At 41.1% G+C, this 16,805-nt stretch overlaps 1 protein-coding gene across 1 annotated transcript; it reads left to right on the forward strand.

The window, feature by feature from the left end:
• The first annotated feature begins 131 nt into the window (after positions 1-131).
• LOC125433875 lies at positions 132-15,640 on the forward strand. The gene is made up of 12 exons (XM_048498795.1): positions 132-493; positions 985-1,051; positions 4,185-4,218; positions 4,695-4,843; positions 5,326-5,407; positions 5,978-6,158; positions 6,645-6,712; positions 7,055-7,131; positions 8,099-8,199; positions 10,279-10,373; positions 11,875-12,006; positions 13,917-15,640. Exons 2-12 carry the CDS (start codon positions 986-988, stop codon positions 14,051-14,053), a joined length of 1,122 nt encoding a protein of 373 aa, XP_048354752.1. The 5' UTR covers positions 132-493; position 985; the 3' UTR covers positions 14,054-15,640.
• The last annotated feature ends 1,165 nt before the right edge of the window (positions 15,641-16,805 follow it).

Raw genomic sequence — 16,805 nt, forward strand, 5'->3', positions numbered from 1 at the left:
GCTAATGGCTGCGCGCGTATATAAAGGGAAGTTCCTCCCAATGTTCCACTGATTCTGTGGCGCAACACCTGCCGGGAAGTGTAGTTCTATGAAGATCCCACTTGCAAGGATTAGTATGCCTTACGGACTTCCACCGCCAGAAGTCTCTACGGCGAAGCGGAAGGAGGAATTTGCCTTGTGCTTTGAACGGCTGGGCGAGAGAGTGTTTGAATATCTGCCGCGGAAACAATCACGGCAATCGAGGCCTTTTCTAGGGCTAGGCCGACATCCCTCCTTTTCCTCGTCGTTTCTTTGGGTGACCTCCGCTCATTACAGACGATACTGCTATAACGAGGAACCCTCTCTCCCGTAACCTCTCTAGTGAAGGCTTCGGTTGCGTGAGGCCGTTTCGCTGCAAGCACCAGGGCTGCACTCCCACAGCAAGCGAAGAGCCCCTGAGCCGTTATAAAGTGCTCTGGGGTGTATCTGAGACCTACTAAGAAGCTTTTAACAGGTTTTGATGGGTTTGGGGGTGTATAGATGGCGGGCGTAGCGGAACGCATCCACAGTAGACACTGCTTGGGAAATGTTGGGGGTTTGAATATAGACGGTGACCCATATGATAGGAAGGTCCAAGGTCCAGTGTCTGGCATCTTCGAATGAAGGTAGCAGCTGAAAGACCTTTCTCTGATACACTGGAGAGCTACAGCCCCGCACTAACGAATACTGTGCTAAATGGACCAAAGGCAGTTTCGTATCTGTCTGGCCTTTCTGAAGCAATGCACCTTGTGGTGTGCCTTTTACAGTATTTTGATTCTGGGCTAAAGGCTACATAACACTGGGCCAAATAGGATATTTGTGAGTTTGCATGTTGACGGAAACTTTTTCTTGCTGATTCTGTAACAGTGCTCAACACTACTTTCTGGCGATCACACTTGTTTGCCAAGCATTCCTAGGACGCAAATTGGTAGCCAGTGAATTGCTAAAATATCTTTTTGCCAACAGGATGAATTGGGACACACAGCTAAGCTCTATACTGACTGCAACAGATGCCAACATGGCCAAGGTTAAGGCAAGTTCAGTTGCAGAGAAACATCTGACTTGTTTATTGTCCCAGTTGGAGCAAGTCTGTGAGTTGGTGGCAGGGGGTGTTTTGTTTGGGGGATTTTTTGGTGCTGATAAGGGGAATGTTTATGTACAATGACTTCAAAAATGGGTTCTGTTAATGATAGGGGAAAAGATGCTGGTGGTTTCCAAGAACTGGTCTTTAGTGGCTTTCAAGAACCAGCTGAGGTTTTTGGTGGTGATTGTAAAAACCAGCTGTTTTTATGAGTTCGTAAAAGCATGGTAGGTTGACAATGCATTGGTAGGATATAAATGAATAGCATGTTCATTGTTCAGAGGAAGCACAATTCGGTCATTATGGATACTATCTGGTAATCTTGTGGACAAGATGTTGACCTCAGATTTAAGGGATCCATAGCTTGTTGGAGGTAAAGTGTAGAAGACTGGGGAAAGCAATGACAAACTATGCCATAGATATTGTCTACCTAGTAAATGTCATGATATGATGTCACCCCATGGGTCAGTAATGACCTGGTGCTTGCCCATGGGACTACCTTTACCTTTATTTTCACAATAGACTGTATCTTACATAGATATTGTTATACAAAATGCAAAATAACTACCATCTCACCTCTTTGGTGGCTTAAACATAATTTCTTCATTTGAATTTGGGGTTTATACTCTTTTATTCCTTGCTTAACTTGTTACAGGAATCTGATATTAATTTGTGACAGAAAAAAATAGTTGCTGTAAGATTTAAGTTTTCTGCAAACTGGGCAGTGGATATCCGGTTTTTCCCTAGAAGTCTGAATAGAGTATTTATCCAATCTAATCTTATTTTCCTAAAGGCAGAGTACATGATATATCATTTCCTATACTCTTAATGCTATTCTCTCAAATAATACAGGATGCCATGGCGGAAGACTGGCATGTTTAATATCCACTTTTGTAAAGGATACTGTAACTTTGTTTCTACCATTAAGGTTCTTGGCAATGGCTTGCCTATTAGCATTTAAATATCAGATAATAGTAGTAATTAATGTTCATATTCCCCATTATTACTCTCCTTTTTATCATAATTGTTGGCTCACTTTGGAAGATTATCTTGCTGAACTTCAGCCTAAGGTACAATTTAACAAATAAAATTGTACTTTAATAGCATTAAGTTATGGGCAGCCAATCCAGATATGGGGGGAACCTCTGCAGCAGTTCAGGACAGCACAGTGAGTTTTGGCTGCAGATAAAAGTTGGAAAGTGAAAAACCCTCCTGCCGCCAGAATGGCCCTGTAGACTACACAGGCTTTCGCCACACTTTTGGCATAAGTATGCAGATGGGGGTGTTCCTGGTACAAGCCTACTAAAGTTGACTCCATCCCTAGCAACGTACCCAGCCCACCCTTCACTGCACCAGTGTGTGCTCAGGCACTAGCGTAGCTCCTGGACAGCAGCCACTTCTAGGTTTGGCTGCTGTGAAGCTGTGTAGCTCCTGCAGACTGGCATCTTTTCTTTCCCCACTGGTGCAGGTGCCCATTACTCTGGCAGTGTGGGCAAATGCACTGGCACAGCCCTTTGCTGCTCCCACAGACCCCCCCCCCCCCAGTCTGGATTGGGCCCTTAGTTTTCTACAAGTGAAATTATAAATACAACCAATACTAAAGGCAGAGACTGGAAACTGTTATACATACCCCTGCTACCTTAGCACAACTATTGTATCTGATGGGGGAGGGGGATCAAAAGTTCAAAACACAAATGTTACAGCAAATTAAAAGAAGTGGACAGAAACATATTTATATAGAGAGTTAAACTTCAAAAACACTAAACTTTTCACTAGTGTGTTACCATATACATTATATCATTAATTGTAAACAAATCAGTTTCATTTAAACAATAGATCTTTGAAATTCTGTTATATATCTACAGTATACACAAAAATTAACATTCTTAAATTCTACAGATTCTTACTATATGTTTTAAGGGATTAAAACTGTATCTTAAAGAGCATTTCCTTTGTTACAGAAGGAAGAACATTTCATTGGAGTTTTTTCAGTATTCCCAATATTTCCATTTTTTTCTGCTGGATGTTTTTTAGAGTCCCTAGACTAGAGAATAAGGGACAAAAGCCTCCACCTAGTTTTCCAGATTCCCCCCTCCCAGGTTTTCATCTCTCTTGTTGCCATATCCCAACTTCCTTGTACTTCTGTGTTGCAGTAGACTGTTATGCAAGGAGCCGGAATTGCTCCAATTGGTCGTCATTGTAAATAGTTACATGGCTTGGGCGTTGACTGAACTATTGAAGCAGAAGAAATTGTAAAGAATTATCCCATAGTCTCTGTAGGAGTTATTTTCATGTGACCATTGATCATAAAGCTTTCAGAATGTTTGCTTTGATCTTAATTTAAGAACATAAGAACAAGCCTGCTGGATCAGACCAGAGTCCATCTAGTCCAGCTCTCTGCTACTCGCAGTGGCCCACCAGGTGCCTTTGGGAGCTCACATGCAGGATGTGAAAGCAATGGCCGCCTGCTGCTGCTGCTCCTGAGCACCTGGTCTGCTAAGGCATTTGCAGTCTCAGGTCAAGGAGGATCAAGATTGGTAGCCATAGATCGACTTCTCCATAAATCTGTCCGAGCTCCTTTTAAAGCTATCCAGGTTAGTGGCCATCACCACCTCCTGTGGCAGCATGTTCCAAACACCAATCACCCGTTGCGTGAAGAAGTGTTTCCTTTTATTAGTCCTAATTCTCCCCCCCAGCATTTGCAATGTATGCCCCCTGGTTTTAGTATTGAGAGAAAAATTTATCTCTGTCAACATTTTCTACCTCATGCATAATTTTATAGATTTCATTTAGCCATCCCATTGAGTGACAACTGATGATAACACCTAAAAATCATGGGTGTAAGTCCATGCTGACAGTCTTGGCCTGTATATGTTGAGGGTGTTATACTGAAGATGCTATATAGCACATTGAAAATGTTATAATAACAATAAAAACAAAATATTTTGCCTTTTGCTTGCTGTTCTCCCTTGGGCATGTTAACTTAGGTTTGTTGCATGGTCCTGTGGTGGAAGGGATGCTTAGCGTTGTGTTACCAGAGAAGTGGTGGAAACATTATTTTAGTTATTTTCTATTTCTATTATAGCATCGTCTGAATCCAGCCAGTGTACCTTCCAAAGGTAAGAAGACTGACTTGTACTAGATATTTCTAAAGCATGTGTTATAGAAATATCTTTGATACTGAAAGTGTCTGACATTTTGGACAGTTTGTAAATCCTAGAAATTGGATGGGTCAACTCTTGACTGGTTCTGCAGTATGACGATAGGGGATGGTCATCAACATTAGGGGAAGGTCATCAACTTAATTGAGAGGCATTTTACTGCTTCATGTAGGAAACTAAATGTTGAATGGGATTCATGAGCTGTGATCTGATTCAACAGGATATTTCAAAATGGGAACCTGTAGAATGGCCATGCCTGTGAATCAGTTGTTCATATGGAAACAGAATCAATGTTAGGCTTTGCTTTTAAAAACTGAAAATTAACTTATATTCTTTGTAGTGAACATTAGTTGAGGCAACCTAAAGTAGCATTCCAGTTCTTGAAGACTTCCCTACTCAACAGTTTGTCACATCTATTGCTTTCCATTTTGCAGCTGATTTGTTGCTGGACAGAATAAACCCAGAGAGTGCTGTTCAGACTGACTCACCACCCCTACATTGCACATGTGCTGCTCACCACTGCTGCAGAATGGCCACTGAGAAGCTGTCAGCCATCAGCAAGCAGCTGCATTCACAAGCCCAGGTAATCATCTCTTTCATGACTCAGTTTCTCCGCTGTGGATTTAAGATTATTAGTATGGGTGGGAGTGTGGGGGGAATGTGCTTGCCTGCATGATTTTTTCTCTCACTTCCCCTCCCTTTTATGTCCTTGCTCTCCTGTGTGGAGATGTGTGAAACCTGAAGGATTGAAGTTTAACAAACTGAATAGCTATATATAACAAAACATTAAGCAAAGTGTAGAAGGTAGGGATAATGGTGTCTCGTCATAATTTCTGCCTTTCTGTGTGACTCCCATCATAGCATTTGTTACATGGAGGAGTGCCTTATTCTCCTTGGAGGAAGGAGCGAATACACTCCCGTCATAAGACTGTTCAGAAAAGTTGTGCATATACTTTGTCCACAGGATTGGCAGCTCTGACCTTGGATGTGTCACACCTAGATCTTGGGAGCTCCCCCTTGTCAGTACTTAAGTCATGATTCTGATTCTCATCTGCTTCTCTCCAGGACATAGAATCCCTCACTCAGGCTGTACATCAACTGAAACAGGAGAAAGAACTGCAGCAGCACAGCATCAGTCGTCTAAAGGGTATAAGACTTTTGTCCTATTCTGCTCTCTCTTTGTCAATCCCCTCTTCCTTGTCTTGACTGTTTGGACTATCTTTGAAACAAAGGTTTAGTTGCAAGTTCTAAAGGAGCAACAATTTTCTCCCCTTCCTACTTCAGCATAAGACTTAATTGTCTTTCTTAAGTCAGAAGCATTCAGTAGCATTGCACCAGTTTTCCCACCCTTTGTATCTCACCAGCCATATTATTCAGCCCCTGTTTGATAGGGTTTTCTTGATATTATGAATTGCTCAAAGATTGAAAACATCTAAGAGTATCATGTAACTCAGGGAGTGAAAGTATAGTGGACAGGGAGGGGAAGTAATGGAAAAATACTGAAGACAAGAAGTTAGTAACCATGATACCTGAAGCACAAGGACAAAATAGGCAACTGATTCTGGTACCCAGATGGGAGCAAATACCTCTCCAGCATTGTTACTTGAGTGCTTTGTATCCATAATGAAATGATAACTGTTTCTCCTGACCTTTGTCCATTGCACAAATCAAGGGGAATGATTAGCTAATCTTCCTCCTATGCTGCTTGTTATTGCAGAGGAGGTGAATCGATTGCAGCACAACCCCTACAGTGGCTTGGAATCTGTACTGGGACACAAAATGGAAGGGCTAAGGAGTGAGCTCCGTAACCTTCAACAGCAGATGTTTCAGCAGTCAGATGGTGACTGCATCCCGGATCTGTATTCTGTTCCTGGCATTGTTCAAGAGATGCTGGAGAGGTTAGCATTTGGGTTTTCAAACAAAAATAATTTGACTTTAACCATAGTTTACATAAGGGGTCAGTGGGGCAATCTAATGGTAGATAAAGAGTAGCGCTTTTCCTGTTACCATCCACAAAAAATGAATTGCTAAAATAAGACTGGGTTTGTAGCAGGGCATGTAGAGTCAAAACACAATTTTAGGATGTTTGAATACGTCATGGTATGTGTCAATTTGCTTGAATTTAATGGGTTTACAAAGAATAATAGTTGCTGTTTGACCTACCTTTCATCCAGAATTGTTGCCTCTTCTTCTCATTTCTGGCATATGGGGACCTAGATAGATAGTATGGTTGACTTCTAGTTTATTAACTCTCCAGGCATTAAAATGGCAGAGTCAGTTTGCCACATTTCAAGACATCTTGACAATATTTTGAAACAGCAGCTGAATTTCCAGAAATGAACTGTGGTCTAGTTACTGACGGTCCTGTATTACATCTTTTCCAGTAAGAAAGGCCTGTGGCAAGAGGATGAGACCATCAGAAGAGAAGTGAAACATCTGAAACAAAAACTTGGTAATGTTCCTGCAGCGTTCACTTGTGTCCTATGATGATTATTGAGCTTAAGACTCCTTTGCCCTGTGTGCCAGATGGGGAAAGGGTGAAGATGGATGTAACTTTAGGGGAGGAGCTGTGGCTCTGTGGAAGATCATCTGCTATGCACACAAAAGGTTTCAGGATCAATCCTCAGTATCTCTTGTTAAAAGGACCATTGGTCAATAATGTGAAAGACTCTACCTGAGGCCCAGTTGTTGCCAGTCTGAGTAGACAGTACTGGTCATAATGGATTGATGGTCTGATTCTGTATAAGACAGCTTCATGTGTGTGTTCAGTGACAGGACTTATTGCATCTTGTAGATCAGCATGAGGAAGATCTGGTCAATCAAGTGTCTGCGACTCATGAGATTAGGAGGACTCAAACCCAATACTGTAAGGTAGGGTTTTCAGCAGGTTGCTTGCTGCCTCTCATTAATTTAGTGCCAATAGTGTGCTAGGGCCAGCACAGAGAGGGGTGCATAGCCTGCCCAACATGTTATCATTTAGGTTAGACAGGAGAGGGGAAAAGGAGAGATGCACAGAACTGCATTGTAGCCCCTTTCAGTTCCTGTGCAGTCTTTCTGCAAGCCTTAACACCAAAAGAGAAAGACAGTGAGCAAGGGTGAAGGAACACATGTAGACAGAAGGACACGTGTGGCCTCTTAAACGCCACTGTTTCTCCCACTATGTTAAGGCATCTGCCCTTGTGATTCTCTTTAAGTCTGGAATGTTATCATGAAGACTGCCACTAAAGGACTAAACGGTTTCCTTGCCCTGAAAAGGAGGAAGAAGAAGAAGAGTTTCGATTTATATCCCCCCCTTTCTCTCCTGTAAGGAGACTCAAAGGGGCTGACAATCTCCTTGCCCTTCCCCCCTCACAGCAAACACCCTGTGAGGTGGGTGGGGCTGAGAGAGCTCCGAAGAACTGTGACTAGCCCACGGTCACCAGCTGGTATGCTTTGAACTGCATAAGCTAATCTGGTTCACCAGATAAGCTTTCACAGCTCAAGTGGTGGAGCAGGGAATCAAACCCGGTTCTCCAGATTAGAGCCCATCCGGTTCTCCAGATTAGAGTGCACCAGAATCAAACCCAGTTCTCCAGATTAGAGTGCACCTGCTCTTAACCACTATGCCACGCTGGACAACAGTGGGAATGTGGATACAGGTTTAGCTTGCCAAACCATTTCTGGCTTGTAGGCAATGGTTGGCATTCCCAGAATATGAGCAAGACATTTTGTAACTAAATTGGACAATAATTGATTGTAAGGTTTTAAGGAGGAGAGATATGGAAATACAATTGTTAAAAAAACATTTTAAAAATCTGAAGTCACAACCAGAGTTATTCATGTTCATTCTTCTTCCTAGATGCTGGAAGATCTAATGAACAGTCATAAAACTCAGAGTCAGAATTTGGACAGAGCTAAGAGTGAGACGTGGAGCACCCAGCAGGAACTCAATAATGTCAAGTAAGAGTGATTTTTGTGCTGCAGTGGACATATTTGTTTATTTACTTATTTCATTTGCATGCCACCCTTCCCCTTATGGGCTCAGGACAGCTTCCAAAATTACATAATTACAATAAAATCAAGATCAAAACAGTTGAAAATCCAGATGGTGTCTAAAGTATATGAGTCAGGGGCTTGTAATGTCAGAATTATTTGTTAGCTCCATATTGAATTCAGGATTCAGATGTACTTGGGCACTGAGTTATGTGACTCTAGTTTGATGTATTTGGAAAAAACCATGAGAGACCAACAAAATGGCATCTCAACTTTATGGCAAGCAATCAGCAGTCCGCTAAAGGGACTGTTGTTACTATAGTACTCTTCTTATTTTTGGTAATAAATAATGCTGATTCATATGCAGACATTTCAGGAGTTTTCTGACTCATGTGATCCACTGAGTTTGATGCCTTTGGTGATACTTAGAGAGGAATTACTAATAAGTTGAACTGTCTGCCTAGAATTCCTCATCAGTCTCAATCCAATAATAATTTGCACCTAATGGCTTGCTAACATATCTCATACCTAGAGCTCCTTATCAGAGCTCCTCAAACCCTCTTCCTCTGACTTCCTTCTGCTTTGTTATTCTTGTGGTGAAATGCTGTTGTGCCATATTGTTTTTTGTAGAATAGGTCTATAGTTTTTGCCTTCAATTGCAGTGTGTCTGGGCTTCACAAATGGATTGGCTGGAGTGGCATTGTATCTGTTCCCTGGTATTAATCGAAAGAAGTTCCTTTTGCTCCAACAGTTGTCATCATTCAGGTTAATGGAGCTGATAGTGAGTCAGTCACAGGATGAGTACTTGAATCCAGAAAATTTCATAGTCTTTCTCTCTAGTTGCTCTTACTTTCAAAATCATGAATGATTCAACACTTTTGCAAATGTGTGCTGAATCTGATCTTCAGCATTCTGGCTCATTGTAGTCAGTCATGGCTCACTTTCCATTCACTCATCAATTATTCCCAGTAGGTGGATTTCACAAAACTGTTGATTCTTTCTCTGCCTATATACACCTTGGGGCACTGTACTCCTTTCGCTGTGTCCTCTGTATAGTTTCTTGCAATATATTCCTGATGTCCCTCAGGGACTATCTGTTTGAAGTGTCTGCTTTCTTATGAATTTACCCAACCTCTGCAATTATCTTCTGATGTCCTGCCTGCTTTAGGTGTCCCTGCCTCCTGAGATTAGATGCGTAGCAACCTGGGAGATAGATTTTTGCTCATGGCACAGAAACTGTATCACTCTTTTGCCACAGATTCCACACGGGTCGTAAACAGCGGTGTGCGGCTGGTATAAACAGTAATGCAGTTGCCCCAGGACAATCGCATGCAAACCGGCAGTTTTTTCTTGTAGCCTGTCCAGTCCTGCGTAGTCATGCAGGAATGGACCCATGAACCGCCCCCCACCCCCCACCCCATGGTCATGCTGACATCTCCCAGGACCCAGATACCAGCCCCTGCTCCTGTGTGGCTACATAGGTGGGAAGCAGTAAGAAAAGAGGTACTCCAGCGTGACCAGAGCAGGAACGCCTCCTGCCCAGCCATTCACGTGGTGCCAGCTGCGCACTGGCGTTTTCGAAAAGACTTGCTCATTTATCGAGTCACGAAAACACCGTGGTGGGGGAAATAGGTCATTGTGGCTTTGCTCCAGCAGCAGCAGCTGTGCGAAGTCCTCCCCCCACAATGCGTTTTTACCGGCTGCATACCGCTGTATACGGCCTGTGCGGAATCTGCCAGAGACTTGCGTGTTTCCTTCTGTTGCTGTCTTTTTTTGTTTTGTCTGGTGTTACCTCAGTATTTTATTATAGTGTATGTGAATTTTAGCTTGGTTTTAAATGTTCTAATGATGGTTTGTTTTAATGGGTTTTAAGATGCATTTTATTATGTACGCTTTTGATCTGTTAGCTGCATTGGTAGCCCTGATCAGGTTAGAAAGATAGGATATAAGTTTTATTAATAAAGTAAAAGGTGTGTCTTCTCGCTTACATGTGCTCTTTCCTCATTCCATGGTGTATTTTTAGTTTTTTATATTTATTCCAATCAGATTCACAGTTACAAACCTAAGGGAACAAGTGAAAAGTCTGCATGCTGAGGACAAGTGGTGTGCTGTGCCACTGAAGGAAGAAAGCATCCATCTAAGTAAGTATTGATTCTTAGAACATCCCATGTGGAAGTAATCTCTGATTAGGAAAAAGGAGCAGACATTATGAATGTGGCATGAATGTGCATTCCAAGTATATGATCTGATAGCAGCTACAATCTCTAGTGAAAATGTGTTACAGAGTAAACTTGCAGTGCATACTTCAAAGATGTCTAAAAGAGATACCCACCCTTGTCTACATCTTTTTACGTTTATGAAAAATAATAAAAATCTAAAGGTTGAAAAAAGAGAGAAGTACGAAACTTCTGTAGTACATGAAATATACTATTAGGGTTAACTCATTAGGCAGTAAGACTAGCTTTAAATCATGGTTTTCCACATGACTCATTTTTGATGGTATAATCTTAATGTTTACAACCAGATGAAGGTTTCATTTTTAGAATAATAACTTTTCAGATTATATTAAATTATGTGAAAAACAGTTACATAAAAATGTATTTGATTTTACTGTTAACAAATAAATAGATAATTAGGAAATTATTGCAAGGAGAACGATCTCCAGTTTCACTCTGGCCACTAGACCTTGCATTTCTTTGTTGCAATATTTGCATTTGGCATGCCTTCCTGCCTTACCCGTAGGTAAAGGAACATTGTTAAAGTACTCCCAAACTGGGTCTCTTTTTACCACCTTCTGCCATTGTAGACTTTCTCCTTCAGGGAGAGAATAATATGATAAACCTCAGGTTATACACAGAAAGATCCCAAGACTTATGGAGTATTCTGCTCAAAAGGTTTCACTTTCATTTACACTGTCTGCCCTCCCCTTTTCATACTTAGCTTCTTGTGGAGATCTATTCCACTGCAAACAATGTTCTATTAATTGAATGTCTTGAAACTTAGCACTTAAGAGGTAAGAGGTTGATTCCATGCACTTAGATTTGTAAAGGAACAGTGAGATTAGTCTTTTCCTTAACTCTGTGTGTTTTGTTTTGTTTTGGTAACTAACAGTTTTTGCTGTGAAGAAGAGGCATGTTATTTTTGCAGACACAAATTCGCTATTTTGATAACTGCAAAATCAATCTGTGATAATATCTTCTGGATTGTAAAAAACTGCCCAAAATAATCTTAAGAGAAACCTCTGGAAGAACATAACACTGAACGGATTCATTTACCAAAACAATATATATAAATATTGCATGAACATACATGCTGCATAATTAAAAACAAATCCTTTTTTAATGATGAATAATTTTGGATTATAATGTATCTTAAATAGAAAACTACCTTTTCTGTTTTTTCTCAAAAAGCATTTTATTTTTTTAATCTGATTTAAATTTTTAAAATCTGAATTTTTTACTTTTTAAAAATCACTGATATTTATCTACTTTGTGCAGCTGATATGGGCTTTTGGGTGACAGGATACTAGTTAAGATGTCTCGTTAGTTTGACCTTTTCAGCTGATGTTACAAGTGGTAATCACTGGGAAAATGCGGGGTAAACTGGTAGTCTTCCTAATCTGTTTGGCTATTCATCTCCTAGAGAAAAAGAATGAATTACCGCACAATGATGTCTTCTCATCCCTTCTGTCCGATGATTCAGCCTCTGAGCTCAGTCTAACTGATGTCAGCTCAGATGACCTCTTCAGTGGACTGGAAATTGCAGAACTTGCTGGTACGTCTTGGAATAACTGAAGTTTTTTGAACAGCATTATTTCTTTTTAGTGAAGATAGGAGGATATTCAGGCCTGGGACCTCTAATGTAGATCCTTGCAATGGGCATATGACTTGTTTTTCTCAGTAGAACACTTTTGTGACATCATAGCAATTATGCAGAAAAGTGTTTGCTCCCTGTGAAATGTCACTCACAGAGTCTAGAATGCAGCATGTTCCAATTTTATTTTTTAGAAGGAGTTTTGGCCCGATGGCTGCGAAGAAGTTTAAAAATATGCAGGAATCTGCTACAGCTTCAGAAATCAGATAAATACCAGGCAGGCTTTCTACTTTTTGCATAACTTTTGTTCATCCTTATAATTTATGCGACCTGATACATGCTTAAAGTTTTGCTGAGTTTAGGAGACTTATCCCTTAATTCTTTGTTTGGAGTTTACCTCTTCAGTCTTACAATTTCATTCCAGCACCCTCTGGAATGAATATTTGTCCTCTTACCAGTCTGTAAAAAGCTAGTGTAACTATCCTCCATGTATATGTTAATAGGCTTGCCTAACCAGTTCTTACTAAGCTTCCTGGTTTAAATGTATGTCATAGATTACACTACTTTTCCTTAATGAGCTGGACCGGATTGATACAGCCATTGTTTTTTGTTAAATCAGTAAGAGGCTGCTTGAATCATTATCTAAAGTTTTTGGTCATCTGATAGTCGCCAACCCACCCTGGGCAGAGGCGGAGCTACCAGTGGATGGAGGGGTGCGCATTGCACTGGGCGCACACCTGGGGTGGTAGAAAATCTCCCCCACTCCCCACTTACCTTAGTTCAGCCTGAAAGTGCAGGCTGGAAAAGCGGCCTGTTCACTTGAGTCTAAAAATGGCATGTGGGAGCTATACTTCCCAGGAGATCTTGTGAGTCCTAAGGTCTCCTGGGAAGCGTGGTTCCCACCAGGACGTTTTCAGCCTCAGGTAAATAGGCCGCTTTTTCCAGCCTGAACTTTCAGGCTGAACTAAAGTAAGGGTGGGGGTGGGGCGGCAGAAAACACAGAGTGTGCACTGGGCGCAGTATGGCCCAGCCACGCATCTGCCCTGGGGGGAAGGAGAGGGAGGGGGAAGAGTGGGATGGGGGAAGTTAGGTTGGGGGAGAGGTCCACAATGAAAACCTCAATGTTCGACAAAAGCTTGTGGGAGTGCACAAGCGTGTGCACACACTTACATTTTTGGGCCACACATTTGCTTTATCCCCTCTGATATTCTTGCAGTATTTTCTTTACATATTTGTTCCTAGAATTTCACAGTTTTTATTACACCAGTAACCATGTTGTGAATACTCCAGTTTTTGTGGGTAAAGAGTTTAATATTCTATTCAGGGAAATTCATTCCCTATTTGATTAAGTTGCTTAATTCTTGTGAAAGGTATTTGGAGAAATTGCAGTGGTCTGTTAAATTGCTTTGTATTTTCCTTTTTCTTTACACTGATACTGCTGATTTGCTGTACATGAAGCAGCCAATACAACCTAGTTTCCAGTAGATATGTTTTTGGGCATGTAAGGTGTTTTGTGCCCATTTCCCAGAGTGACTTCCTGGAGTCCTTTTTCTCGAAGATCTTGAAATCTAGTACATGCCTATGGTGGTCATATTTATTTCAGTACAAAATTTCTATCCCGCCTCCCTGCCTTTATAAGGCATTTGAGCTCTTTGAGTTTCTGAAGGGAAACTAATTATAGATTGATTCCTGACAGATCTTCTGGCACTCTTGACCATGGAATTATTTTACAGTCACTTGGAATAAACTGAAAAAGGCATAGTGATTTGGTGATATGAATGTGTATTGTTGGCCTTGATAGCAGTTCTGCATGTTGGGTATTTGTTAATCAGGGGTCAGAGTTTTGGTTAATTGCTTTTCTGGATTTTTAGATGACGAGATTTCCATGCCAGGCTCAGAGATGGAGAAAAGCACCCCTGGAGGGAAGGCGAGTAGCATGTTGAAGGAAGCAGAGCTTAACAGTGAGCTGTCCATCAGTCTACCTGAGCTCAGTTTGAACAATCTGTAAAGGTTCACCAAAGTCTGGCTCATTCTTTCTAACACGAAAAATTAAAACTTATGATCTCCTCTCCTGTATGCTAATCTGGGTTTTGTATGTATGCAACCTGAGGTGGAAAGAGGTGATAGCTTGAATCTGTTCAAGATTGAAGACTAAATGACTTGTTCAAAGACAATGAACAAGTAGGTGTTGCAGCAAATGCTGGTAGTTAAACCCCCATGTTTGCTTTCATGAGGAGCAGCCATGAATAGTCAGAATGGACTTTATTAAAGAAACACATACATGTAGTACTTTGTTTCCCCATGAGGTTTCAGAAAGGAGAAAAACTTCTGCAGTCCTTGAGATGGAGATGATACAGATCAGGATCATAGATGGAAAGGAAAGAGTAACACATGTATACACCCATTCTATATCCTGTTCAGGATAACGATGACAGGAAATTTGTGAATTCATCCACCATTTCCTGGACCACCTTTGTTCTAGATTGTTCTGCTTAGGTCCCCAAGACAGAACATGAAAAATGTTCTCCTGTCACCTTTATCCTAAACAGCGTACAGTGTCTCTCAGGACTAGTTTTCCATGTTTAAAAATCACATATAATGTAATTTTCCCCATAGCTTCACTGTGGTGGCATTACCTAGTACAGTCTAATTGTGACTTTTGTTTAGTCTTATGAGCACTAGGACAGTATCTGAGAGTTCACTGACAGCTCCTTCCTCCAGATGCTTGTTGGTTTGCCCCAAACAGAGCTCTGGTGGTACTGCTGATTCAAACCTGGAAATAAATAACAGGCCTGGATGTACAACTTGCTGCAGAATCCTTCTGTTTACTTTTGGATGACAGTGTTTTAGTTAAGATGTCTCATTAGTTTGATCTAAAATTGCAGTTATGATTCTATGTTTTCCTTACCAAGGTTCAAATTAGTAACACCACTTCATTCCAACAAATGCAGAGTCCTCATCCCGTCTTAATCTGGCTGCTTAATGTAGTTACCTGGTGTGTGTTGATGATAGACCCAGGTCAAGATAACAAAGTTACTTTGAGTTCTGGGGAGAAGTATTATCCAGATACAAATTCATGGAGCCCTCTGACATCAATGAAGAAAGCTATGTCCTTCAGTTTCAAAAACTGTTAACGAAGCAAGCCTGTGTGGAAACCTTGAAAGAACTGGCTGGAGAAAGCAGCATGTCAAATTTAAGGGGGCGGGGAATCTCTTCAGAAATAAAAAGGATTAAAGATGGGAGAACGAAGGGAAATTAGACCACAGGATCAACAAATCTTCATTTCTAGTTCAAAGAGTGCTGGTAAGCGGCAGCTGCTCCCAGAGCAGCTTAGTTCTAGGCAGTTCATAACACACTGGGTTGTTTTTCTATGTTCAAAAGCATAGAGTGAGAAGTCCTATATTCCTTGGATGGAACTGTTTGTTGGGATTAATGTAACCAGCTGTGTTTGGCTAACAAACCCTGTATTTATTCACAAGCAAATTTGAATTTGGCACATGGTTCACTCCTAACGCTTGACATGGGTAATTGCTGGAATTTAACATTTGATAAGCCGACAGGATGTGTGTGTGGAATAAAATTTGAGGTAGCTAAATTCCCTCTGCATCTGCCTGTTTTCATTGTGACATAATTAATCAAAATAGGAATTGTCCAGTGTACCAGTCAAATTACTGCATTTCAGTGTCCTTCTATGGGTGTTGTACTGTGTCTATTTAAGGCAAGGCAGAATATCATATTATTTGGCTTGACATTTTAACATGCATGAAGACCAGAAAGGCATTATCGTTATCCAGGAAAGAACAGCAGCGCAAGGGTGGTATGCTTCTTGGAGACTGCTTTTTATAGTTATTGCCCCTGAAGCTTTATTACTGTTTGTAATGTGTGCTCAAGTAGTCTGCTGATCTGAAGAAAGAAGTACAATGAACTTTGGGGATCGGGCGGTATAGAAATTGAATAAATAATAATAATAAATAATACCTGAGGCCCTGAGAGTGAAACTCTTGTAACACTATAATCACTGCTGTTAAAGCAACAATCACAATCTTCTAGGGAAGCCGTGCCCGTTAATCCACAAGGAGCAAAAATGTTTTATACAGCTTCTCAAAAAAAGGAAAATTGAGTTACACATCTGAATTTTGCTTACCATTTTCTTGTGTCCCACAAAAGTCTGATGTTAGGGTTTAGAGTAAGTGGGAGCTGATAAGGCTCACAAATGTAGTGGACAGGTTTCTTGCTTGTTTGAGACTTTGATTACTAAGGCTGTGTTGGGGGGGAATGGAACTTTCCATGTTGTCATGACCCCTTAATCACCTATAGAAATAACTCAAATCTCAGTGTGAGTATTGGCTTGAAAATCTATTGAGTGACATAGGCTTCTTATGTAACACCATGTGATTAGTTTGCCCAGTGGAGCTGGTTTTCTAGTGCTTTGACTTCTTTGGATTTAAAGAACTATAGTAGAATCTGGGTTTGTTTAACCATTGTGCTCAAAGGCTTAATAAAGAACAGCCGTTACCCCTAAATGCAGCATTATGTAGCCCCAGAACTTGTATGAGCAGCATTTTACCTATCTGGTAAATCTTAAGCTCTGCTGGGCCAGACCAAGGGTGTATCTAATTCAGCGAGCTGTTTCTCATAGGTGTAAGGTATTCCTCTAGAAAGCCCATAGCAGGGCATGAGGGTTAAACAGATTTTTACCCCTCCCAGCTTTAGCATCCATTTCAGAGGCATAGCTCGGGGGGGGGGGGGGGCGGCGGCAA

Source organism: Sphaerodactylus townsendi, linkage group LG05, assembly GCF_021028975.2.
Source record: "Sphaerodactylus townsendi isolate TG3544 linkage group LG05, MPM_Stown_v2.3, whole genome shotgun sequence".
In the NCBI taxonomy this organism is placed as follows: Eukaryota; Metazoa; Chordata; class Lepidosauria; order Squamata; family Sphaerodactylidae; genus Sphaerodactylus; species Sphaerodactylus townsendi.